Genomic DNA, 22,031 nt, shown 5'->3' with positions numbered 1-22,031 from the left:
GAATTATGGCAGCCCGCCTGCTGGGGACGAACATTAACAACTAGGGATGGAATGATTTAATGCAAAAATGTGAGGATGCCTATCATGGGGCAGAAAATGAATGGTGATTTTATCTGCTGTAGTCATCAAATCAGAAGAGACTGCTTGTCCATCACAAGTTCACAGGCTCTCCATCCAAATTATATTATTTGCACTTTGTAATGACATTTTTTAATTGTTTAGATTCTAGCAAGCCAATGCCATTGCTAGAAAGATGTGTGGCTCAGAAATAAATATAATTCTGCACAGTCCCACTTTTATTTATTAATCATATTGTGGTTGTATCAAATCGTCCCATCCCTTCCCGAGTAACACCATCATTTTGATGAATTTTTCAGGCCCAGGTTTCTGCAGTCATGCCTTGGTTCAAATTTAGTTTTGTTGCTCCTGCAAAATTAAATCTTGTCCTCTTCTTCTCCTCGTGTAGTCTTGTATGATCTATGATTGACTATCAACACTGCTATCTAGGAGGTGTATTAGATGTACAGCATTACTTCATACGTGACCTCCACTGTGTCAGCCCATCCCCATACAGTATAATGTCTGCCTCACTAAAACCCCACCCAGCCCCCAGGCACACATCGTGATGGATGCTTCCAATCAGAAGTGCTGTCAATAATGCATGGCCCACTCTCCACTGGGAGGTCTATTACAATGACTCCATGTTTACATCCTTTCCGGTTGCTGGCCAGTCCTACAGCAGACGGGTCGATCTTCTAGCCGGTCGAAGTGTAAATACCTCTGGGAGTTTCTCCCCAGTGCCATTGCTCCGGTGCTTCAGTGCTACGTGCATCACCTTTGTTGTTGTAATTGCCTTGCGAACAGAGCGAGAGAATCTGCTGTGCCAAAGCCTCCCAGGAGAGCTGTCAAGCCGGAAGACAGGAAGGGAGAGAGAGAGTGGAAACAGAAATTGGAATCCACTAGACCAAAGGTTTCCAAGAGAGCTGTGGAGCTGGAAGGAAGACAGAAGCTGTAGTGTTTATCATATAGTGAACTATATGGGGAACGATCACACTCTTCTTGGTAAACATGACCGTATTGCATTGTGATATACAGGAGAAAATGCCGGGTGCATTCGCTGTTCACTAGAAATGACAGTGCATTGTGGGTATTTTATAGTGGACTATATAGACAGGTTTCCTGGGCCATTCCTAGGGCGGCGCCATAGCAGCCTTTCGTGTCCCCGGCTTCCGTTTCAGTCCACATTGCGTCCACAGCAGCGAGCACATCAGAAGGCAGCAGCCGAAATATCCAAACTTTTTTTACAACGATCGATAACATCAGCTACACTAACGTTAGCAGACGTTATTAACAATGGGTTATTCTGGAACACATTGTGCAGTGTGTGGCTGTCACAATACACAGAAACTCCTGAACGAGTGGTTGGATCGACAGTGTTTTGAGCATCAGCACACATGATGCATATCCAATACCATCTCAAGTTGCAGCAACTAGATTGTGTGACTGGGTTTCCATCCAAATGTATCGCAACTTTTAATGGAATTTTCAGAAAGTCGGCAAAATAAAATGCGAAACAATGCGCGTTTCCATCCACTGATATTTTGCGAATTATAGAGCTGTCAATCACCTCGTGTTTGAGGCTGTCTGAGCTGCTGATCAGCTGCTAGACCCGATATACAGCTCTGTTAAACACATCTAACGTTATTAATTTAAAGTTTCTTGATGATCTACAAGTAGACAAAGTTAACGCCATTTCTGGATTACGAGGTGCGACTGGGCAAACTAACGTTATAATCCTAACCCGATCTCCAAAACAATTGTAAAATAGCAACGTTTGTGGACCAACGTTTCTATGTTACAATTTCAGCTCCGAAATTGTAAAATGGTAATCCACGGAGCAGATAGTAAGTGAATACAATTTAATTCAAGTCTAGAAGTGAGTCGCCTTAAAGCTAATATCCCAGTCTTCTTCTGTTTACCACGGCGGGTATTGTGCTGCGTATTTAACATTATTTACTGCGTGTAGTAGCCCTATTGTGTGGAGGCTACACACGGCATGTCATGTTTTGCAGTGATCAAGGCAAACTATTGTTTTTGAATGGAGAGAGACCTAACGTTAGTCTGGCTGACTGTGACAGAGGAGAGGACTGTAACCTAACATTAGTCTGACTGACTGTGACAGAGGAGAGGACAGTAACCTAACGTTAGTCTGGCTGACTGTGAGAGAGGAGAGGACTGTAACCTAACGTGAGTCTGACTGTGAGAGAGGAGAGTACTGTCACTGTAACCTAACATTAGTCTGACTGACTGTGACAGAGGAGAGGACTGTAACCTAACGTTAGTCTGACTAACTGTGACAGAGGAGAGGACTGTAGCCTAACGTTAGTCTGACTGACTGTGACAGAGGAGAGGACTGCAACCTTACCTAACGTTAGTCTGGCTGACGCTTCGGAGCTTTTGAGATTGTTCATCGCGTTGCCGTCCACCTCCATTGATTCCACAAAATACGCTATAATCCTGCCTGTAGTTACGTTCGGCCATTTACACATATTATCTTCCCATGTGTCCACTGTCAACGGGTGTGGGATATACACTCTTTCGTTAGACAGGAGACTCGCAGAATGATCCCAAGTTTGCATTTTTTCGGCGGTCGCTATGGCTACTACGCTAGTATGTTACGCTTCTTTGTATTCACAAACACCGGAAGAGAAATACATCTCGCGGCCGATTCCGGAAGCAAACCGGAAGTGCCCAGGAAACGTGTCTATAGAGCTCAACAGTCACGTGACTTTTCGTGACGTTTCCCACCCCGGAAGTTCCGAATCGAAAAAAAACGTTTTAAGGCTGGAACCAAGCCGACCCGTGACCTACTGAATTAATCGTGAGTGACCATAATACATTCAGTTTGAGCAAGAACAAAAAATAACAACAGGGAAAAAAAAGTTTAATCTTTCTCATATTGAAAAAACGTTCGGTCCAATGAGTGCCAAACGGGACTGACGATTAGCCGACTAACGCCGTTCTCAAGCCTGTTGCCAAGTGATCAATGGCGACTGCTATAAATAGACAAGATAGCCGCTCCTATCATGGCTGTTCTAAATCAATTAAAAGTAACAATTACTTTGAAATCCGAACAGCACTCTGCTTTGAAGGCATTTATTCAAAGGGGAGATATCTTTTGCGTTCTTCCCACTGGATTAGATTCAGGCGGATACGTTTGTCTCTAGTGATTGGTTAGGGAAAATGGAATCCCCCTCGGGGATTTCCTCCACGGAAATCGGTTACAGTGGACACAGTGTCAGACTGAAGAAGTGTAATGATGAGTTGACAGTTCATTCTGCTCTCAGGCTAACGTAGGGAGGGAAAGAAGACGATGATATCAGGCTAACGCTGTTTTGACACAGCCCAAATATTACTGTTGTGTGTTTCAGAAAGCCAAGGTAACGTAGTAGTTTAAATTTCTATAACATTACATTGATTATATTGATGAACTGTTTATCCGTCTGTGACCATATCGTGGCACTGCCACAGTTGATGTATTGGAGACAATGTCACGTCAATACTGGTTTAGTGTCCAGGGCGCCTACAGGAGTGATGACGTTTCTGCCCACGTTGATGACATTTCTTCTGGTCATGATATCCAGATAGCGATCACATTCTGATAGCAGGTGTAAATGGACTCTTGTGGAATACAAAGAGGAGAAAGAGAGTGAGAGAGATGACAAAGCAGAGATAGACAAAAGACCAGTGCAAGAGAGAGGCGGGGAAAAGGAACCGAGTCACAGACAGGAAGGAGTATTGAGGAGTATTGTGTAGCATGATGGATGAGCATCACTCCTGCTGTTTGCATAAACAAAGCCATATTGTCCAGGCTCTTGGGCAGTGCTGGCACATATCACATGGTGTCCTAATGAGAGGATCAAGTTGATCTCTGGAGTCCCTCGTTGTTGGGAGTGTTGAAAATGAAGGGCCTTGTTTGTTCATTCCTCCTCTCCTGTTCCCTCTCCCTTTTGTCTTGTCACCCTGTCGTCTTGCTGTATATAGGTCAGTGATTTTTCTTTTTCATTTGATGCAGTTATTATATTTTAGTCCACCTATTTGTGCTCTCCTCAGTTCTGTCTGACGTCCCGCTGTACGTTACGTAAGGAGGCTCGGTTAACAATGCACTTTTGTGTCTGCTCCAGGCCTTACACCCCAGTTCCCTCACCTTCTCTCTTTCTGTCTGCTCCAGGCCTTACACCCCAGTTCCCTCACCTTCTCTCTTTCTGTCTGTTCCAGGCCTTACACCCCAGTTCCCTCATCCTCTCTCTTTCTGTCTGTTCCAGGCCTTACACCCCAGTTCCCTCACCTTCTCTCTTTCTGTCTGCTCCAGGCCTTACACCCCAGTTCCCTCATCCTCTCTCTTTCTGTCTGTTCCAGGCCTTACACCCCAGTTCCCTCACCTTCTCTCTTTCTGTCTGTTCCAGGCCTTACACCCCAGTTCCCTCATCCTCTCTCTTTCTGTCTGTTCCAGGCCTTACACCCCAGTTCCCTCACCTTCTCTCTTTCTGTCTGTTCCAGGCCTTACACCCCAGTTCCCTCATCCTCTCTCTTTCTGTCTGCTCCAGGCCTTACACCCCAGTTCCCTCACCTTCTCTCTTTCTGTCTGCTCCAGGCCTTACACCCCAGTTCCCTCACCCTCTCTCTTTCTGTCTGTTCCAGGCCTTACACCCCAGTTCCCTCACCCTCTCTCTTTCTGTCTGCTCCAGGCCTTACACCCCAGTTCCCTCATCCTCTCTCTTTCTGTCTGTTCCAGGCCTTACACCCCAGTTCCCTCACCCTCTCTCTTTCTGTCTGCTCCAGGCCTTACACCCCAGTTCCCTCATCCTCTCTCTTTCTGTCTGCTCCAGGCCTTACACCCCAGTTCCCTCACCTTCTCTCTTTCTGTCTGTTCCAGGCCTTACACCCCAGTTCCCTCATCCTCTCTCTGTCTGCTTCAGGCCTTACATCCCAGTTCCCTCACCCTCTCTCTTTCTGTCTGCTCCAGGCCTTACACCCCAGTTCCCTCACCCTCTCTCTTTCTGTCTGCTCCAGGCCTTACACCCCAGTTCCCTCACCCTCTCTCTTTCTGTCTGCTCCAGGCCTTACACCCCAGTTCCCTCATCCTCTCTCTTTCTGTCTGTTCCAGGCCTTACACCCCAGTTCCCTCACCCTCTCTCTTTCTGTCTGCTCCAGGCCTTACACCCCAGTTCCCTCACCCTCTCTCTTTCTGTCTGCTCACTATAAGCGGATGATCATTATAAGTGATTTTTTATTTTATTTTTCATTATTTCTCATGTAGATTACCATCTAATTGACATTTGTATATTTATTCCATGAATACAGCACGTAAAGTAATGAAATTGACTGCTCTGTTATTTAGCCTATACTGAATGTTATTGACTTTAAAATACATACAGTAAGTTAGGTCTCCAGCTGTTTCAAACACAGTGGTCTCACGTAGACAGAGATGCCGCCATCTCTCCACAGACTGACAGGCAGACAGAGATGCCGTGATCTCTCCATATTACAGACAGACATACACCGAGTATCACTGCTGTATCTCGGTAGCTCATTTTTGGCAGTTTGTAAGTAAAAAATAAAATAAAATTACTGTAGTTTTAAACATTTTTTCCATTGTTCTCAGGTGTGACAAGGCCCAAATGATCACTGGGGATTGATCACTATAAGTAGATTATTTAAACAGCATGTGTATAGACGGTTTTAACTTGACAACAAAAACATTCTAAATTGAACCCCCGCTCACTTCCTGTTGCAGTGTTTGCTATGGACATAAAAGAAAAAAAAACATTCAAGTGCAGGACTGACCATTCCGTGAAAACCGTCTATACAGCTGAGCGGCGAAAACAAAAGTAACGATGTCGAGTGAATATTTCTGCAGTTTGCCGAATGCTGAGAAAAAGGTGCTGTGGGGTTGCGCTCTGGTGAAAACCGTCTATAGGAATGATTCAGGACCAAGCTTTTTGATCATTATAAGCGGTTGATCACTATAACCGCCCCCTCCCCTCTCTCTCTCTCTCTCTCTCCCTCTCTCTCTCTGTCTGTCCACTCAGCTTTAAATCTGCTTATCAATATTTCCCACACCGCCTCTGGAGAATCAGGGCAAAGGCAGTCTCTCTCTCTTTCTTTCTTTCTCTCTCTCTCTCCCTCTCTCTTTCTGTCTGTCTTGCTCTTTCACTCGCCATCGTTTTCCACCAGTCGCTCCATTCCCCCCTCCTCAAACAGCCCGGCTCATCCTCTGTAATGGCTCCTCTGTTGCTCATCTGGCCGCTCTGCCAAAGACAACAGGAAACACATGAGGCCAAAATGACTTGTGATGTGAGGGGGGATTCAGAGCGCTTGTAATTGAGGTGTCAGGGTTAGACCTCGATGGAGCGAGCAGCCTCATTGTGTTGATGTGAGGGAGGGCGGCGACATGCGCTGAATGGCTAACTAAGTGCCGCTAAAGAGCATTTCTCTTACCTCACAATGCAGCGGAGGACTGAGATAATCTGTCTTATCTTATCTTATATGGACTCTGTTGAAAGCTGAGTTGAATTCTTGTTTTTTTCCTGTGTAACGTTATACTCAATTTTTTCAATCTCACAAGTAGCTTTCCTCTGTTCGTGAACAAGCAGGGTTGAGGTCATGCATTGGTCAAGAGGTGCAGAGTGTTCGGCTGATGATAAGGCCCATGGCACTTGGTTCCTGTCAACGGCCCCATATCTGCCCCATGTGCTGGTTAGTAGGTGGTGACGCCTGGGAGAGAAACCAGAGGCTATCGGAAAATCCAAGGAGCCTGTTGATTGTGTGTTATTTAATGAACTGTGTTCTCCATTCTTTTTAAAAAGAATAGCAGGTCTGAGGTAGGAAACTACAGACCCGTATCGATTTTACCAACCATATCCAAGTTATTGGAGAGAGCTGTGTTTGATCAAATGGAAGAGTATATGATCCAGCACCACCTTCTGTATGATTTCCAGTCTGGCTTTAGAGCAGCCTATTCCACCGATACCTGCCTCATCCACCTCTGTGATTCCATCAGACAAGAAAGTGAAAATGGTAACTATACTGGCATGGTATTATTGGACCTACAGAAAGCGTTCGACACAGTAGATCACTCTATACTTTTATCCGAACTTCAGAGTATGGGACTTGGGTCTGCACCTTTAAACTGGTTCAAATCGTACCTCACAGGGAGAACCCAGCTCTGTGATGTTGAGGGGACCCTGTCTGAACCCATGAGTGTCACCTGTGGTGTGCCGCAGGGTTCAATTTTAGGGCCTATTTTATTTCTCATTTATGTTAATGATATGCCAGCGGCAGTAAAATGTAAACTTATTTTGTATGCTGATGACTCTTCCCTAGTAGTGTCTGGGAAAGATATCCATGATATTGAGAGCACTCTAAAGCCTGGATTATGCTTGACGCACGGAAATGAGAGACACGGAATCCGACGAGGAAACGTGTGGAGCTTGTATACTCTGTGTGGGTTTCTGCAGGCGGAATTGAGCGCGAGTCTTGAAAACTCCACTTTGTCCGCCCGTCCGCGTCCGCGTAGTTACAAAATTCGGCGTGCGCACGGCCGGTCGAAAACCGCCCGCACGGAGCCTTGCGGAGGGGCGTGTCTGCTGATTTGACGTCACTTTTCCGCGCAGACACTCGCGTTCCTCGCTGATGCGGAAAGCATAATGAGACCTTTAGTAGGGAGTTAGAAAATGTAAGGGAGTGGCTCATTGACAACAAATTGTCACTGCACTTAGGCAAAACTGAGTCAATTCTGTTCGCCACTAAGCGTAGGCTGCAGAAGTCGAGCAAGATAAAGGTTACATGTGAAGGTACTGAAATCGTCTCACATGCTTGTGTTACGTACCTTGGGATCACTCTGGATCAGTCTCTCTCAGGAGAGGCTACTGCTGAGAAAATATTATCAAAAAGTGCCAGTAAACTCAAGTTTCTGTATCGCAGAACAAGGCAGTTTGATATTACTATTAAAAAACTCCTTGTAACAGCACTGATACAGTGCCACTTTGATTTTGCGTGTTCTGCTTGGTACTAGGGATGTCACGATACCAAAATTATGAGTTCGATACCGATACCTGCCTAAGTATCTCGATACCGATACTGAAACTATACCACCGCAAAAAACTAAGACATCAGTAAAAGTAGTGGAATAAATAGAGGGGACAAAACATTTTCAGTTTGATATCATTGTCATTTCTATATCTAATTTACTCAATTAAAAAAAAATCTAAATAGAAAATGAGAAAATGTGCTCAGTAGGGGTGTCACGATACACTCAGTTCACGATACGATACGTATCACGATACTGGGTTCACGATAACGATACGATACGATACGATTTTAACAATATTTTTTTAAACTTGAATAATGACAATATATGACTGGAAAAGTAGTATTTTATTTGAAATGCACAAATACAAAACATGCTGTTGTGGGAAATTGTTATTACAATAACAACTAGAAAAAACATGAGATTGGAGATAAGGCTTATCTTGAAATAGAATGAGTTACACCGTCACTTAGATTTACTTTGAACTAAAAGGTTTCTCAGCAGTATAAATTCTCATTATGCATCTTCAGTTTTTCTTCAAACTCAAACAACAAGACTTTTCTTAGTCTATTTTTTATGCATCTTCAGTTTTTCCTGTCAAGTAAACAGTTTTGCCAGAAACTCAATTGAATGGTTTCTCTCCTGTATAACTTCTCATGTGTCTCTTCAGAGACTTGTTCAACTGAACTACTTTCCACACATTGCACTTCAACAAACAAAGACGTTTCTTTGTACATTTAAAAAAAAAAAAAAAAAAAAAAATTGCGATATGAGATTTCATCTCAACGATACATATCGTGACGTTTTACTATCGCGAAATTTCGTGGGACGATATATTGTGACACCCCTAGTGCTCAGTAAAGTGCAGAACTCTGCCAAGGTGTATTGAGTCATTTGTGTTCAGTCTACTTTAGTGCACATCAACTACTGCTGTAGTGTAGCCTATGTGGGTTAATAATCCTGGGTTTAAGCTTCATTAACATGAAGTGCCAGATGTATGGTTAATCTAGTACCGTAAATTCCGGATTATAAGACGCACCGGTCTATAAGCCGCGGGACCAAAATTGACTATTTTTTTCTTCTATAAGCCGCACCGGTCTATAAGCCGCGGGTGTTTTGATGTTTAATTACCATATGAAAGGGTTCGTGCACAGAGAGGAATGTCGGGAAAGAGATGGCTGTTTGGGGAAGCTCCCATTTATTAACATTTCAACAAAACAAAACAAAAGTCAGGTCACTAATCCCCAGACAAAATCACACAACAATAGGCTATATGTGCAGCAAACCTGTAACCAGAGAAGTCAAGTCACTAATCCTCGTCTTCCTCTTCTTCCTGCGTACTGAAACCACCAAAGTCCTCATCTTCAGTGTCGGAAACGAACAGGTTCAGGGTGGCTTCGTCAACCACTCTCCTCTCTCCTTCATTGTCACTCAAAACCAACGAACTCCTCTTCGTCACTGTCGGCATCGAACAGCCTCTGAAGCCTCTGACGGCCCTCAGCGCCAGCTGTGGCGGCGTCATCCTCTTCATCCCGCAGCAGTCCAGCGTTTTGGAACCCGTTGGTGATTGTGGATGTTTTCACACTCCTATAATATTCCGTGCTGAGACAGTTCCTCCTGCTGCACCGTCCAACGCCTCACCATTGACTCATCGATGCCCAGGTTACGCGCGGCTGCTCTGTTTCCCTCTTTTAATGCGAGATTGACTGCTTTCAACTTGAAAGCTGCGTCGTGTGAATTTCTGCGTACCTTCCCCATGGTAAGTGAGAGTGTTGCTTCTACTGCTCGTTCTCATGCTGTCGAGAACGAGCAAAGCTTTTTTTTGGTGAAAGAATCCTCCAGGGCGCTTCTTGTTAACAGTCCGAGTGAGTGGCAGGTCGAACGTCAAAGGCACTTCATCCATATTTATGATCTGCTCCGGTTCGATGGAATATTCCTTGATCTTCCTTTGTGTGAATTCGCCGAAGTTTGTGATTTTCTCCTGGTAGTCGGGGGAGGGAGTTGATGGCCGAGTGGCCGTTTGCTTACCGTAATTACCATATGTAAGTGGTCACGCACAGAGGGGATTGTCGGGAAAGAGATGGCTGTTTGAGGAAGCTCCCATTTACCGTATTACCGTAACATTTCAACAAAACAACATAACACAACACCACCGTTGTTTATTTTTACAGTGCACACAGTGTCCGCGGTGTGGTGAAAAGAGGGCAAGAGAGGAAATTAAAACAGAAGTGGATTTATAGTTAGAAAGAGTGCTAAAAAAGAGAGATTTTATTTGTATTTTTTTTTTTTTTTCTGAAAAAATCCATAGATAAGACGCACCGTTATATAAGCCGCAGGGGCCAAAAAACGGGAAAAAAGCCGCGGCTTATAGTCCGGAATTTACGGTAATATATATTATTTTATTATTTTCACACATAAATGTAGGCTATTGAAATGTAGGCTTATTATGTGGTGTATCCCCCCCCCCCCCCATACATGTAGGCTAGGTGTTTTTTTACAATGAATTCATATATCATTAATAATTGGGATTATTGTAAATATTAGGATAGGTGACATCAGATGACTGCTTACCATGTAAAAGCTTTAATAACACTGGCATTGAGGGCCATAGTGTTATTAAATATTGTACATGGTATGCAGTCATCTGATGTCCCCTCCCCTAAACGTTACATGTCATGACTTGCTCCTTGGCAGAGATCTGTGCTCGAGCACATTGCCTTAATTGCCTCGTGTTTCACTGTAAACGAGTAGGCTATTGTGAGTTTGTGACAAGCGAACTTTTTCAGTGAAACAAGTTCGCTTGTCACACAATACTCGTTGGACTTATTTGAGGGCATGTATGTTTATCGTTCACGTTCGCTAACCTGTCAGTCTTTAAACTCTTTGAACAGGTCGGGGTGCCTGTCTGCAAGATGTTTAGCCAGGTTCGATGTGTTTGAGCCTTTCGCTTGGGTCGCGTTGAAGCACCTTTTATACACTGGTTTCGATGTGTCCACGGGCTTGCCTTCGCTGTCGGCAACGTAAGCAAAATATTTCCATATTTCGCTTCGTGCATCTGCTTTTTCTACAAGCGTTGGGCAGCTTGCAAGACTCTCAGAAGAAGCCACTGCCATTTTCGCTGTGTCTGTCCTGTGTGTCGGGCTGCTGCAGTGAGGACTGAAGGACTCGCCATAGAGCGAGCAGAGAGGGAAGGGGGGAAAGTCGGCACGCCCACACATGAAGCAGACAGAGTCAGAGAGAGCTTTTTTTTCACTTTTCACCAGTCACCATTGGTTCAAGGCAACGCCGTGTTGCCTTCAAGTGAACTGGGACACAGGCTCTCAACTTTAATGCCGCTGTGTCTCCTCCGCTAACAAACACCACGGTCGCACACTGACGCAACCCATGACATTTTTTTAAGTATCGGTACTTAATTAACGTGGTATAGTATCCTTTTTAACGGCAGGGAACCGCGGTACCATACTAATACCGGTATACCGTGCAAGCCTACTTGGTACAGTGGTCTGAACATGAAATTACAAAAGAAGTTGCAGGTTATGCAAAATAATATAATTCGTTATTCACTGAATGTTCCTCCTAGGACACATGTAGGAGGAAACAAATTCAAAAAGGTGGGTATGTTGCCTGTTGAGTTTAGGATTGAACAGCTAAAGCTAAACCATATGTATAACATCATCAATGGTACTGCCCCCATGTATCTGGGCTCACAGATAACAATGGTCCATACCCAGCATGGTCACAACACCAGGGCTAGTGTGCGCTCATGCAAGGTACCCCGAGTGAATAGTGTAGCAGCTCGAAGCTCCTTTTTTTATACTGGGTCCTTGCTGTGGAACAGCCTTCCCCTAGGTATCAAGCTGTCAGAGTCTAGAGGTGTTTTTAGAAGGCAGGTCCGGGATCATCTTTGGAGTAAAGTGGCCAGCTAGAGGACAGGTTTTGCCGCCAGCAAAACAGTGTTTTTAATTTGTGATATTGTTGTTTTTGTTCTTGGATTTGGTTCTCTGAAATTGTTGCTGATTTTCATGTTTTTTTTTTTTTTTTTTTTTTTTTTTTATGATTTTAGGTGTCTGGTTACGGATAAGAAATGGTATATTGATTAGAAATTGTATATTGATATGACTGACTTTTTACATGTTATGTGTTGTGCGTTCTGTCCTACAACAGCAGGGACCATGTTGGAAATGTGCTCTCACTTTAACATGTTATCCTTTGGAATTTCTTTTGTAAATTGTCTTCTCTATATCCATAAATAAAAATCAATCAATCAATCCATAGAGAACAAAAAAACAGTTTTGTTTGAACTCAGATGTATCACAGTGATGCAGCGAATTATCACACGGTCACCAGAAATCCTCTGCTCATATTGAAAAAGAGCTACTCTGTCTACACAGCTATCTTTGGCTTCTCATGTCAGCATCTGAGGAAAATTGAAAAACCTATCTCACATGGATTATGGCTGAGACTTACTGATTTTTGTTTTGAGCTAGCTAGCTGTACCTAGCTGAATTTCAACTCGTTAGAAGCTGTAGTTTTATTTGAGGAGGCACGGCAGCACAGTGGTAGCGCTGTTGCCCCACAGCAAGAAGGTTCGGCGTTCGATTCCCGCCTGGGGCGCTGAGGGTGTGTCCCCATTCCCATGTCCTTAGTCCCTACGGCCCAGGGGGACTTGTCAAAAACGGGCGTTTCTGTGTGGGGTTTGCATGTTCCGCCCATGCTCCCCTGGGGTTTCCTCCAGATAGGAACCCCCCCGCTAAAAACATGCAAAAAAAGTGAGTCTCTTTCACTTTGCAGGACCTGCTTCCTGCTGACAGAAATAGGTCAAGTGTTTGCCCTTGTTTTTTTATAAAACTGCTTTCCCTGAGGCTGATAGAGTCACTACTCTTCCCCGAGGCTGATAGTCACTACTCTGACTGTGTCCAGCGCACCCCTTCATTAGTTCATGTTCATCCTTACCTGAGGTCAAATGCTGCAAACGTATTTATTCAGTGAGTCAACAGAAAAAATATCCCATCCTCTTTCGGCTTGTTTTATAGTCCGCGATATTCTGATTTAGCAAGCCAACTAGTGCATCGTCCAGATTATGTTATGGTGGCTCAGTGGTTAGCACTGTTGCCTCACAGCAAGAAGGTCCCGGGTTCGAACCCCGGTCCGTCCCATGTTCTTTCTGTGTGGAGTTTGCATGTTCTTCCCCTGTTCGTGGGGCTTTCCTCCAGGTGCTTCGGTTTCCTCCCACCATCAAAGACATGTATGTTAGGGTAATACTCCTGTGCCCTGACCAAGGCACTGGCTAAAGAACTGGTGTTGGTCCCCGGGCACTGCACTGCCATTGCCCACTGCTCCTAGGTTGCTAGTAGAGGATGGTCAAATGCAGAGGATGAATTTCCCCACAGGGAAAATAAAGGATAACTTACTTTTTATTTTATTTTTAGTTGTCTTTTTCTTTTCTTTTTTGTGCTATGTATTATGCCTGGCATCTCTTCTAGTTTCCTCTGTTTGTTTATTTTTCAGATTGTATGTGTTTAATTGCTTTGCTTCCATGTTTTATCCCTTGCACATAAGCTACTCACTTGCAACGTTGGAAAAATCCAGTGTTCACACTCTATTTTCCCCAGGTCTGCTCAGCCTTATTAGATCTTATGTTATGTCAGGAGGTGTAGTAGTTGGCATCTACTGTACTACTAGAGGCAGAGCTATGTTAAATCCACTGTACATTGAGCCTGAGGCATTGTGCAAGTCCAGTGAATTCCCACTAGCCTGCCAAAGTTTGTCTAACAATACAGTAGCCTGAGGTGGGGTGGTAACCTATAGCGGTGGAAGGGATTATTTTGCAAAAGGCACTGGACAGCGGAGGTTGGCAGAAATGATGGTGGAGAGAGGGGACGGCATGACATACTTGTAGGCTGGTGAATGTCAAACCTTTTGACAAAACCTTTTCAAACTGGTGACCTGTTGACATGGACACTTGCCCAGAATGACAAACTGTGACAGCAAGCAGCAACAGTTACAAGGTGAGAAGGATTCAGGAGAGAGGAGGACACAAAACGATGGTCAATGAAGGGGTGGAGATGCGTCAGAGAGAGAGAGGGAGGAAGGAGGGGGAGGGGGGGGGGGGGGGTGCAAAACCATGAACGAGGGGAAATAGAGTGGAAAGCAGAAATACCTGAATACCACTAAAATATCACACCCTTCTGTCCATTCTACTTTGTCTGACTATCATTCTTGTGCGTGTCTGTTTTGTGTGTGTGTGTGTGTGTGTGTGTGTGTGTGTGTGTGTGTGTGTGCGTGCGTGCGTGCGTGCGTGCATGCGCTTGTGTGTGTGATTAGATGACTAAGATGATCACACCCAGCAAGACCAATATTTCATCTTTTTCCTAGTTGTTGTTACTAATCTTAGCACCCATTAACAGTGACAATGTCGCATCTATCATCTCTGACCTACATGCAGGAGCACATGTAGCACAGGAAAGAAAAGTTAAAATGAAATTGCCCATCTGTGCATTGAATCTCAAGTGGTACATAGTCCTTTTTCAGTTTTCCTATCTAGCATAAGAGTATATTTTCAGAAATTCTATAATGAAACCCAATCTTTATTTGGCTTTATATGTTTTTCGTCATGCCAATGTCCTTGAGTTCAGCCTAATCCCTGGCATCGTTAGACACCTCTACCTTGCCAGGGTCAATCCATCGATATCTTTATCAGACTTTGGCCACTGGACCCTTCACCCAGGACCACTGGAATTTAAGTTAGATTTAGTTAAACCTCAGACATTAATTCTGCATTGAACCATATTGATGTCCATCCAGTTTCCTTGCGGTTACATTGGAGGGAGGTGCAACATTTACAGGAAACTTTGTCAAATATCATGTCTACAGTATATGGCAGTCAGCCTCTTGTAATCCCATTGATTGTTCTTTGCACAAACACACAAACATTATTAATCTCTTAGTTCTTGTTTTATGTTTTAGTCATTATCATGTGAAGCCAATTTTAAACTTGCTACCTAGATTAGGTAATCAAGGTTTCTTCCTGTGTTTTTCTCTCTCCAGTGAAATCAGACAATATGGACAAGGCAGAGAAGAAGGAGGAGAAGCTGGTAGACAGTGTGAAGATTGTGGACCAGTTTGACCCTCTGGATAAAGCTGAGAAGAAGAAGGAGAAGGTGGAAAACACAAGCGTTGAGACTCCAGCCAAGGTGGAGAAAGAGAAAGAAACAGAAAAAGAGAGAGAGAAAGAGACAGAAAAGGAGAAGGAAATAGAGAAAGAGACAGTGAAAGTAGAGTGGATGCAGAAGGTAGAACAAATTGATCAAATGGACAAGGTAGACAAATCACGAGAGAAGTTGGAGCAGACAGACAAAGTAGAGAAGACAGACAAAGTAGGAACAGTGGAAAAGGTAGAGAACAAGGATGAGAAATCAGAGAAAGTAGAAAAGGTGGACAAAGATGAAAAGGCCACCATAGTAGAGAAAAACGAAGAAGTTGTTAAAACTGAGAACATGGAGAAGATGGCGATGAGAGATGGCAAAGAGCAAAACGTCAACAAAGTGGAAATGACTCCGGAGGAACAGCCGACACCCGTCAAGCTAGACGCCAGGTTTGACGAGCCGGAGAAGCAGCCTGACAAGGAAACCAAGAACAAGGCGGAGAAGGAAGAAACCAAAAGGGAAAACCCTGAGGCAGACAGTTCAAACAAGGAAGACAATGAGGAGAAGGTGGAGAAGCCAGTGGAAAAGAGCGAAAAGGAAGAGAAGCAGGACAAAATAGAGGAAAAGCAGAATGAAAAAAAGACTGTAGAGAAAAAGGATGAGAAGAAGGACAAGGCTGTGAAAGCAGAGGCAGGTGAGAAGGTGAAAAAACCTGCCAGCAAGCCCACAGCTAACGGGAGCAGCACAACACCAAGCAAAGACCTGCCAAGCCCAGACAAGAAGACCAAGGTATGAAACGCTGCTATGCTGTACCTGTAGAATGCATAGAAGATACTTTGAATACAAACATGTGCTGTACACTAAGGGCGTTTTCACACCTGCCTAGTCCGGTTCCTTGTTTCAGACCAGACGGAGAATTGATACATTGTTTCATTTTTCAGCTGGTTTGGATCACTTTCACACCAGCCAAAAAGCAAGCGGAGCAGATAGGGCTGCCAGGGCTCCCAGAGTGGCCAGGAGAAAATATTAATTCCCAGAGTTTTTTTGACGTCCGAAATTATAAGGATGTGTGCGTGCATTGGGTATGTTGTTGTAGCCTTTTTTCTTTCTTTAATTTTTTTTACAGTCGGATTGGCGTGTGCATTTGGCATTGCGTAATGGTGACAGCGAGTGAGTGTGTATGTGAGTGTGTGTGTGTGTGTGTGTGTGTGTGTGTCTGTGTGTGTGTGTGTGTGTGTGTGTGTGTGTGTGTGTGTGTGTGTGTGTGTGTGAGAGTGAGTGAGTGAGTGAGTGAGTGAGTGAGTGAGTGAGTGAGTGAGTGAGTGAGTGAGAGAGAGAGAGAGAGAGAGAGAGATAGAGAGATAGAGGGAAAGATAGGGAGACACCGCATGCCAGCAGTGGACCAGAATGCGCATTTGACCAGACCTCTCCATCATTAAACTCCTCTGAAATTCCCAATTTCAATTCTCAATCTCAATTCTGAACAGATTTCTGTCATTCAACATTACCTGTCATCAGAAAAGATCCCGACTGTCATTTCCCTGTGCCAAGCTTGCTTCTATCATCTGTCAATCAAACGGAGCGACCCTAAATGCAAAAGTCAGTCTGATATGCGTCATTATTTATTTTATTTTATTCGTTTATTTGGATGGGACAGTGCAAAATTAATGAACACAGAAACCACAGAACAGATAATAAAACCTGGAACATAGTAAAAGTGTAAAAATTGCCGGATTTAGCACGAGGCTAATTTCCATCCGTTGTCCCATAAAACATAAAACACAAAAAACATAGAGCGTAAAACGTAGAACATAATAAAAACATACATAAAACATAGGTAGCAGCAGTACACTCTAAAACTACGTAAAGCATGAGTAGCAACAAAACACTCTAAAATACATGGCAGCAATTACACTTTGAAAAATAAAAATACATACGGTAATAATGATACACACAAAAAGAGAAGAAAAACATACTACCTGTGGACACATGACTGGTTTGCTTTCAGCCATTTTTTAAGTCCACATTTAAAAGCGGCAAGGGTGGGGCTGTCCCTTATGGAGACGGGGAGACTATTCCATATTAGGCTGCCTTTTATTGATAGGACATTTTGACCAAACGTGGTCATTCTGCGATGGACCTTACAATCACCTCTGGTGTCTGATCTAGTGCCGAGTCCAGTGAGTCTATTTTTTTGGATGAATTCCTGTAACGGAGGGGGAGCTAGTCCATGTAGGCATTTGAAGAAGAAACAGGCACTCTTTAAGACCTTGAGATTTTCAAAGCTCAGGAATTGATTAACAGGCAGTAATTTGGCTCCGGTAATTTGGTAAAAATAAAACAAAACCCTTGCAACTTCTGCAGTAGGCTACTATCATGGAGAAGCATGAAATAATCAATAATGAATGAATAATGCAATCAGACAATCTGATCACAGAAGAAGGAATTTGCTCTGAGACCACGAGTTGGCATTTGCCAGACCAGCGAGGTAAATTGGTCCAGTTCAAACTGCTGATTATTTGCATTCATGTAAAAAAATATATATAAATCCAAGCAGTTTTCCACCCGTCACCAAAACATCATGTGAAGAATGAAGATCTTTTAACCATAAGATGTGCATCCTCAGCCCAATTACGCACAGCACAGCTGGCTACGAGAGCTGTTTAATCCAAAAATGCACGAGGCTTCCTGCATTTGGGTGGGATCGAGGTCGGATCACGTTAAAACCACAAATGAACCGTACCAGAGTTAGTTTGGAACCGCACCGAGACCACCTCTCCAAAGAGGTCCGCTATTGGTGCCCAGAGTTTGATTGCTGCATTCACACCTGCTCAAACGAACGGCACCAAGGGGGGAAAACAAACTCTAGTGCGATTCAACCAAACCAAACGAGGTAGGTGTGAAAACGCCCTAAGTAGTATACAAGTGTAGGAGATAATATCACAGGTATGCTAATTGCTTACCTTGAAAACCAAGGTAAGTGAAAGGGTGAGTTCTCCTTTATCCATGCTTGCATATATGTATGTATGTACAGACAATATTTTATTTTATGTAGACTAAGGCAGGTCAAACGACATAATTCAATATTGCTAGTGTAGTATTGTACTTTTACTCCAAGTACATGTAGCATGCTATGGAGAGGTTTAATAACAGAGAAAGACATGAATCACTCATGCTGCTAATGCTTCTGCTTCTGCTTTGTTAATGCATATGTGTACAAAACAGAAAATACTCAAGAAACATTGAAGGTCATTAATTATTAGTATTAACGTTGCACATTACGTTTCATTTTAATTGTATGATTTTACGATTACAGTGCTGCTTACGCTGCTTTACCCGGCTGCCGTTATCATACATTTTCCCTGTTTTTCTTTTTTATCCACGTTGCTTTCCCTCCTTATTTTGCCCTCCATCCATCCTGTGTGTGTCATTCTCGCGGCGCAGCCTGCCGCGGGGGCAACCAGACCGAGTGCCGCTGCCAAAACGCGGCCAAGTTCCGCGACTGCCAGCAGCGGTTCAGCTGCCGCCCCTACTAAACGCCCCACGCCCTCCTTCACCACCACCACCACCACCTCCGCCTCAGCTGCCCTCAGCAAAAAGACACCCACAGCCAGGCCAGCGCCCACAGCCAAGGCCGCACCCACCGCGGCCGCTGGTCCTAAGCGGCCCTCCACCACCTCCTCCAGCCGCGCTGCATCCTCATCTACCACCACCACTGCACGTGACGTCAAGCCCAAGGTAAGTGCAGGGCCACCGGGTCAGGAAGGGACAACCAGAGCCGTATAATAGAAGAATTGCAACATCTCCATTCACTCCAATGGACCAGTTTTTTACCTCACAAAAGTTCACGGAAGTAAGGTTCTGGATTAAGCAGCGATGTCGAGTTGCAGCAAAATGGACCATTTGTGATGTACTTTGAAAGGGTCAGTCGTTTAAAGAATCAAATTTTATATTATCAGCTTTATTTTAGCATTCAAATGTAGCGCTAGCCTCCTTCCTGGCTATTCATTGGCTACTGAGTCATGCATTTTGGACCTCCGTGGGAGCCACTGTCTTACTACATTGCTCAACCAGCACAGCTGTCACAGACCCATGCAGAACGAGCTGCTATACAGAAAAACACAATTAATTATTTCTTGTTCTTTTTTTTCTCTTTTGGAAGTTGGTACAGGTTTTCTGCTTCTACTCTCACTCAACTTTCATCCAGAGACTTTCTATAATCCTTCAGTGAGAACTTTCCTCTGACAAGGGAAGTCTCCTCGCCTCCGTTCTTAACTTGAGCTGTCAGTTTAGGCAAGTGGATCTTGGCCTCTCCTGAACGCCCCATACACTGACCTGTCTGTGCCACTCAACACAATTGACATGATTCCCTCTGACTGGAGTACCTTGCATACAGTAGTGAACAAAGGCCGTTGAAGTTACTTGACTTCAATTCAAACTAAAAACTGCATCAATATACCTTTACTTACTGATGATGAATGTCAGTGCTTGTGTTACACTAGCAACTCTGGCCATTTACACCCCGACAGGAACAATGCCTTTCTTGCAGTGGCAGTAATATTACATAAGATCCTGGATCTCTAGAGTAAGATGTTCTTCTTATTGAACTTGGCTTTCAGTAAGCTCTGGTGTTCAAGGTGCTGAGTGTTCATTAACTGGGGATTATACCTACAGGATTACTAAATGAAAGGTTCTGTGATATGGAGGACTAGGGAGGGAGAAAGAGGGAGGGGCCTTTCCATTCAGGAAGTAAAGGATTCAGGCAAGGCCACTAGTTCAAGGATTCACTGACACTACTACACCTTAATATGACACATTAATTGAACTCCTCTCCAACGGGGGTACTGTACAGTAGGTCAGAGGTCAGGTTAGATCCAGAACAACCTGAAGGATTTAATGGACACCTCAGCATGGTGGAAACTTGTGGACACAGGGACCTTGTCTCAAACGTCATATTTAGGTAGCATTTCTAGCATTTCTAAAGCAGCTTGATCAAACGTGCATGGAATAGCAGTCTCAAAAAATGAATTTCTCTGCTAAGTGCAGTCAAGCAAGGTACCTTATTAGGGAGGTTCCCATGTGTCAAGGAAGAAGGAAGTCACCTTCTGAATGAGGCATGATGACAATGAGGCAGCAACTTGAATCCAGGTCCTCTGGTTGATTTATAGACCTTAGTTCAAATGTTAAATTTGCTATTACAGGGTCTCACACACTAGGTCACCCTGCCATCCCAAATTGAGTCATTTGTGAAGTATGGAGGGTTTGGATGAGGCCGAACTGCTTTTCAGTTCAAAACATGGGGGGGGGGGGGCATTGTTAAAATGTCTAGTCTTACTGACTTTGGGTGAGCAAAAAGGTATTTTTCCATTGGTCTAGGACAGAAATTCTTTGAGTTGGGAATTTGACCATTTGGTCTGCACTGCCTCACAGTAGTTTCTAATGAATCTTGGTCAGAGGGGACAGCTTGAGAGATGGGAAAAGTACATGCTGCATACGAATGAAAGAGGAAATTAATCTAAGCAGGTGCAGGGGATACAGGGAAACAAAAGCTGTTTTCCATAGGAAGGTTCCCTAGAAGGAGTCAGAACCATACAATACCAAGACCCACCATCAGTAGAAGCATATTGTAAGGGTAAGATATCAACTAATTCAAAACCTTGCTCAACAAGATTGATGGTGCTCAATCAATATCATATTACTGTGGCTTCACCTCTCTTCTATCCCAAAGACAAATATCTAAAACATAACATTGCGTTAAGTTTGATTGATTTCTTGATCGATTTCTGTCAGCCCTTAATGCATTTGGTCTCCTGCTTTGGAAAGACCCCTCAGCCTTATTGTGCCCTCTGCTGGTGGCCTCTTTAGCTGTAGCCAGTGTGAGGCATGATAAATGTACAGCCTTTATTTAGCTTATCAGTCCCCCGCCCCGAGGTACTGTACTGGGTGAGTCAGTTCAGCATGGCCAGTCCATTGGGGAATGGCTCAGCTCTATGTAGAGCATGGCATCATGCTAGGAATTGGGCTTGGCCCTGAATGAAATCTGCAATCGAGGAGTCGCACTACCTTGAACCCAGTCTACATCACGCGAGCACTGGGGGCAAAGTCTGTGGCCTAAATTTCTAAATGAACTCAATGAACGTTTGCCTGAACTAACGGCAGCCCGAGAGAACCGGAGTCGTATGATGACCCACTTTTGTACTGCCAGCATTTGTTTTGTTTATGATACACAATGCACTTTTTTTTCAATTAAAGTTTGCCTTCATTCCTCCATCTTGTCTGTCTCACAGTCCTGACAAGATGTCTTAATTCTGCCTTTAGTCCCTCTTCTAGCTTCCCATGTCTCATATTCTCTGTTTTTTTTGCTTTGCTTTCTCCTTCTTTGTAGACGACCACAGAGAAGCGCGCTCCTGTGCCAAAGGTCAGCACTGCCCCCCCAGCCCGAACCGGGACTAGCACCGCCGCCGCCACCAAAAACGGCACTGCAACCACAGCAGCCAATAGAACTGCTATGTCGACGGCAACGCGCACGACAGCATCTACCCGCACTGCTACCACCACTGCAGCCAAAAAGCCCCTGGGTAACACACACACAGTCACACACATGTGCACACATAACACATGCACACACAAAAAGTGCATGTTATTTAGCTGATGTATAAATGACAGCTTTGTGACCCAACTGGAAAAACAGCCACATGAAGATAGTTGTGTTTGTTTTCTTAATAGTATCATATTACATAAAAGGGGTCAATGAATGACTTTGTACTATTTATCATTGAATCAAAAAGGTGCAT

At 44.1% G+C, this 22,031-nt stretch overlaps 1 protein-coding gene across 1 annotated transcript in view; it reads left to right on the top strand.

The window, feature by feature from the left end:
• The window catches only part of LOC310800100 (uncharacterized protein), a gene marked incomplete at both ends in the record, with an annotated part of 199,221 nt that overhangs the window by 137,283 nt on the left and 39,907 nt on the right, over positions 1–22,031 (top strand). The window contains 3 exons of the mRNA XM_083662677.1: positions 15,140–16,026; positions 18,682–18,975; positions 21,623–21,815. Coding sequence (XP_083518803.1) covers positions 15,140–16,026; positions 18,682–18,975; positions 21,623–21,815 — 1,374 coding nt within the window. The remainder of the gene's footprint in view (positions 1–15,139; positions 16,027–18,681; positions 18,976–21,622; positions 21,816–22,031) is intronic.

The sequence above is a fragment of the Poromitra crassiceps genome, assembly GCF_964638095.1.
Source record: "Poromitra crassiceps genome assembly, chromosome: 2".
Taxonomy (NCBI): Eukaryota; Metazoa; Chordata; class Actinopteri; order Beryciformes; family Melamphaidae; genus Poromitra; species Poromitra crassiceps.
The sequence above is the reverse complement of the archived record's forward strand: the minus strand, read 5'-3'. Positions and strand labels throughout refer to the sequence as shown.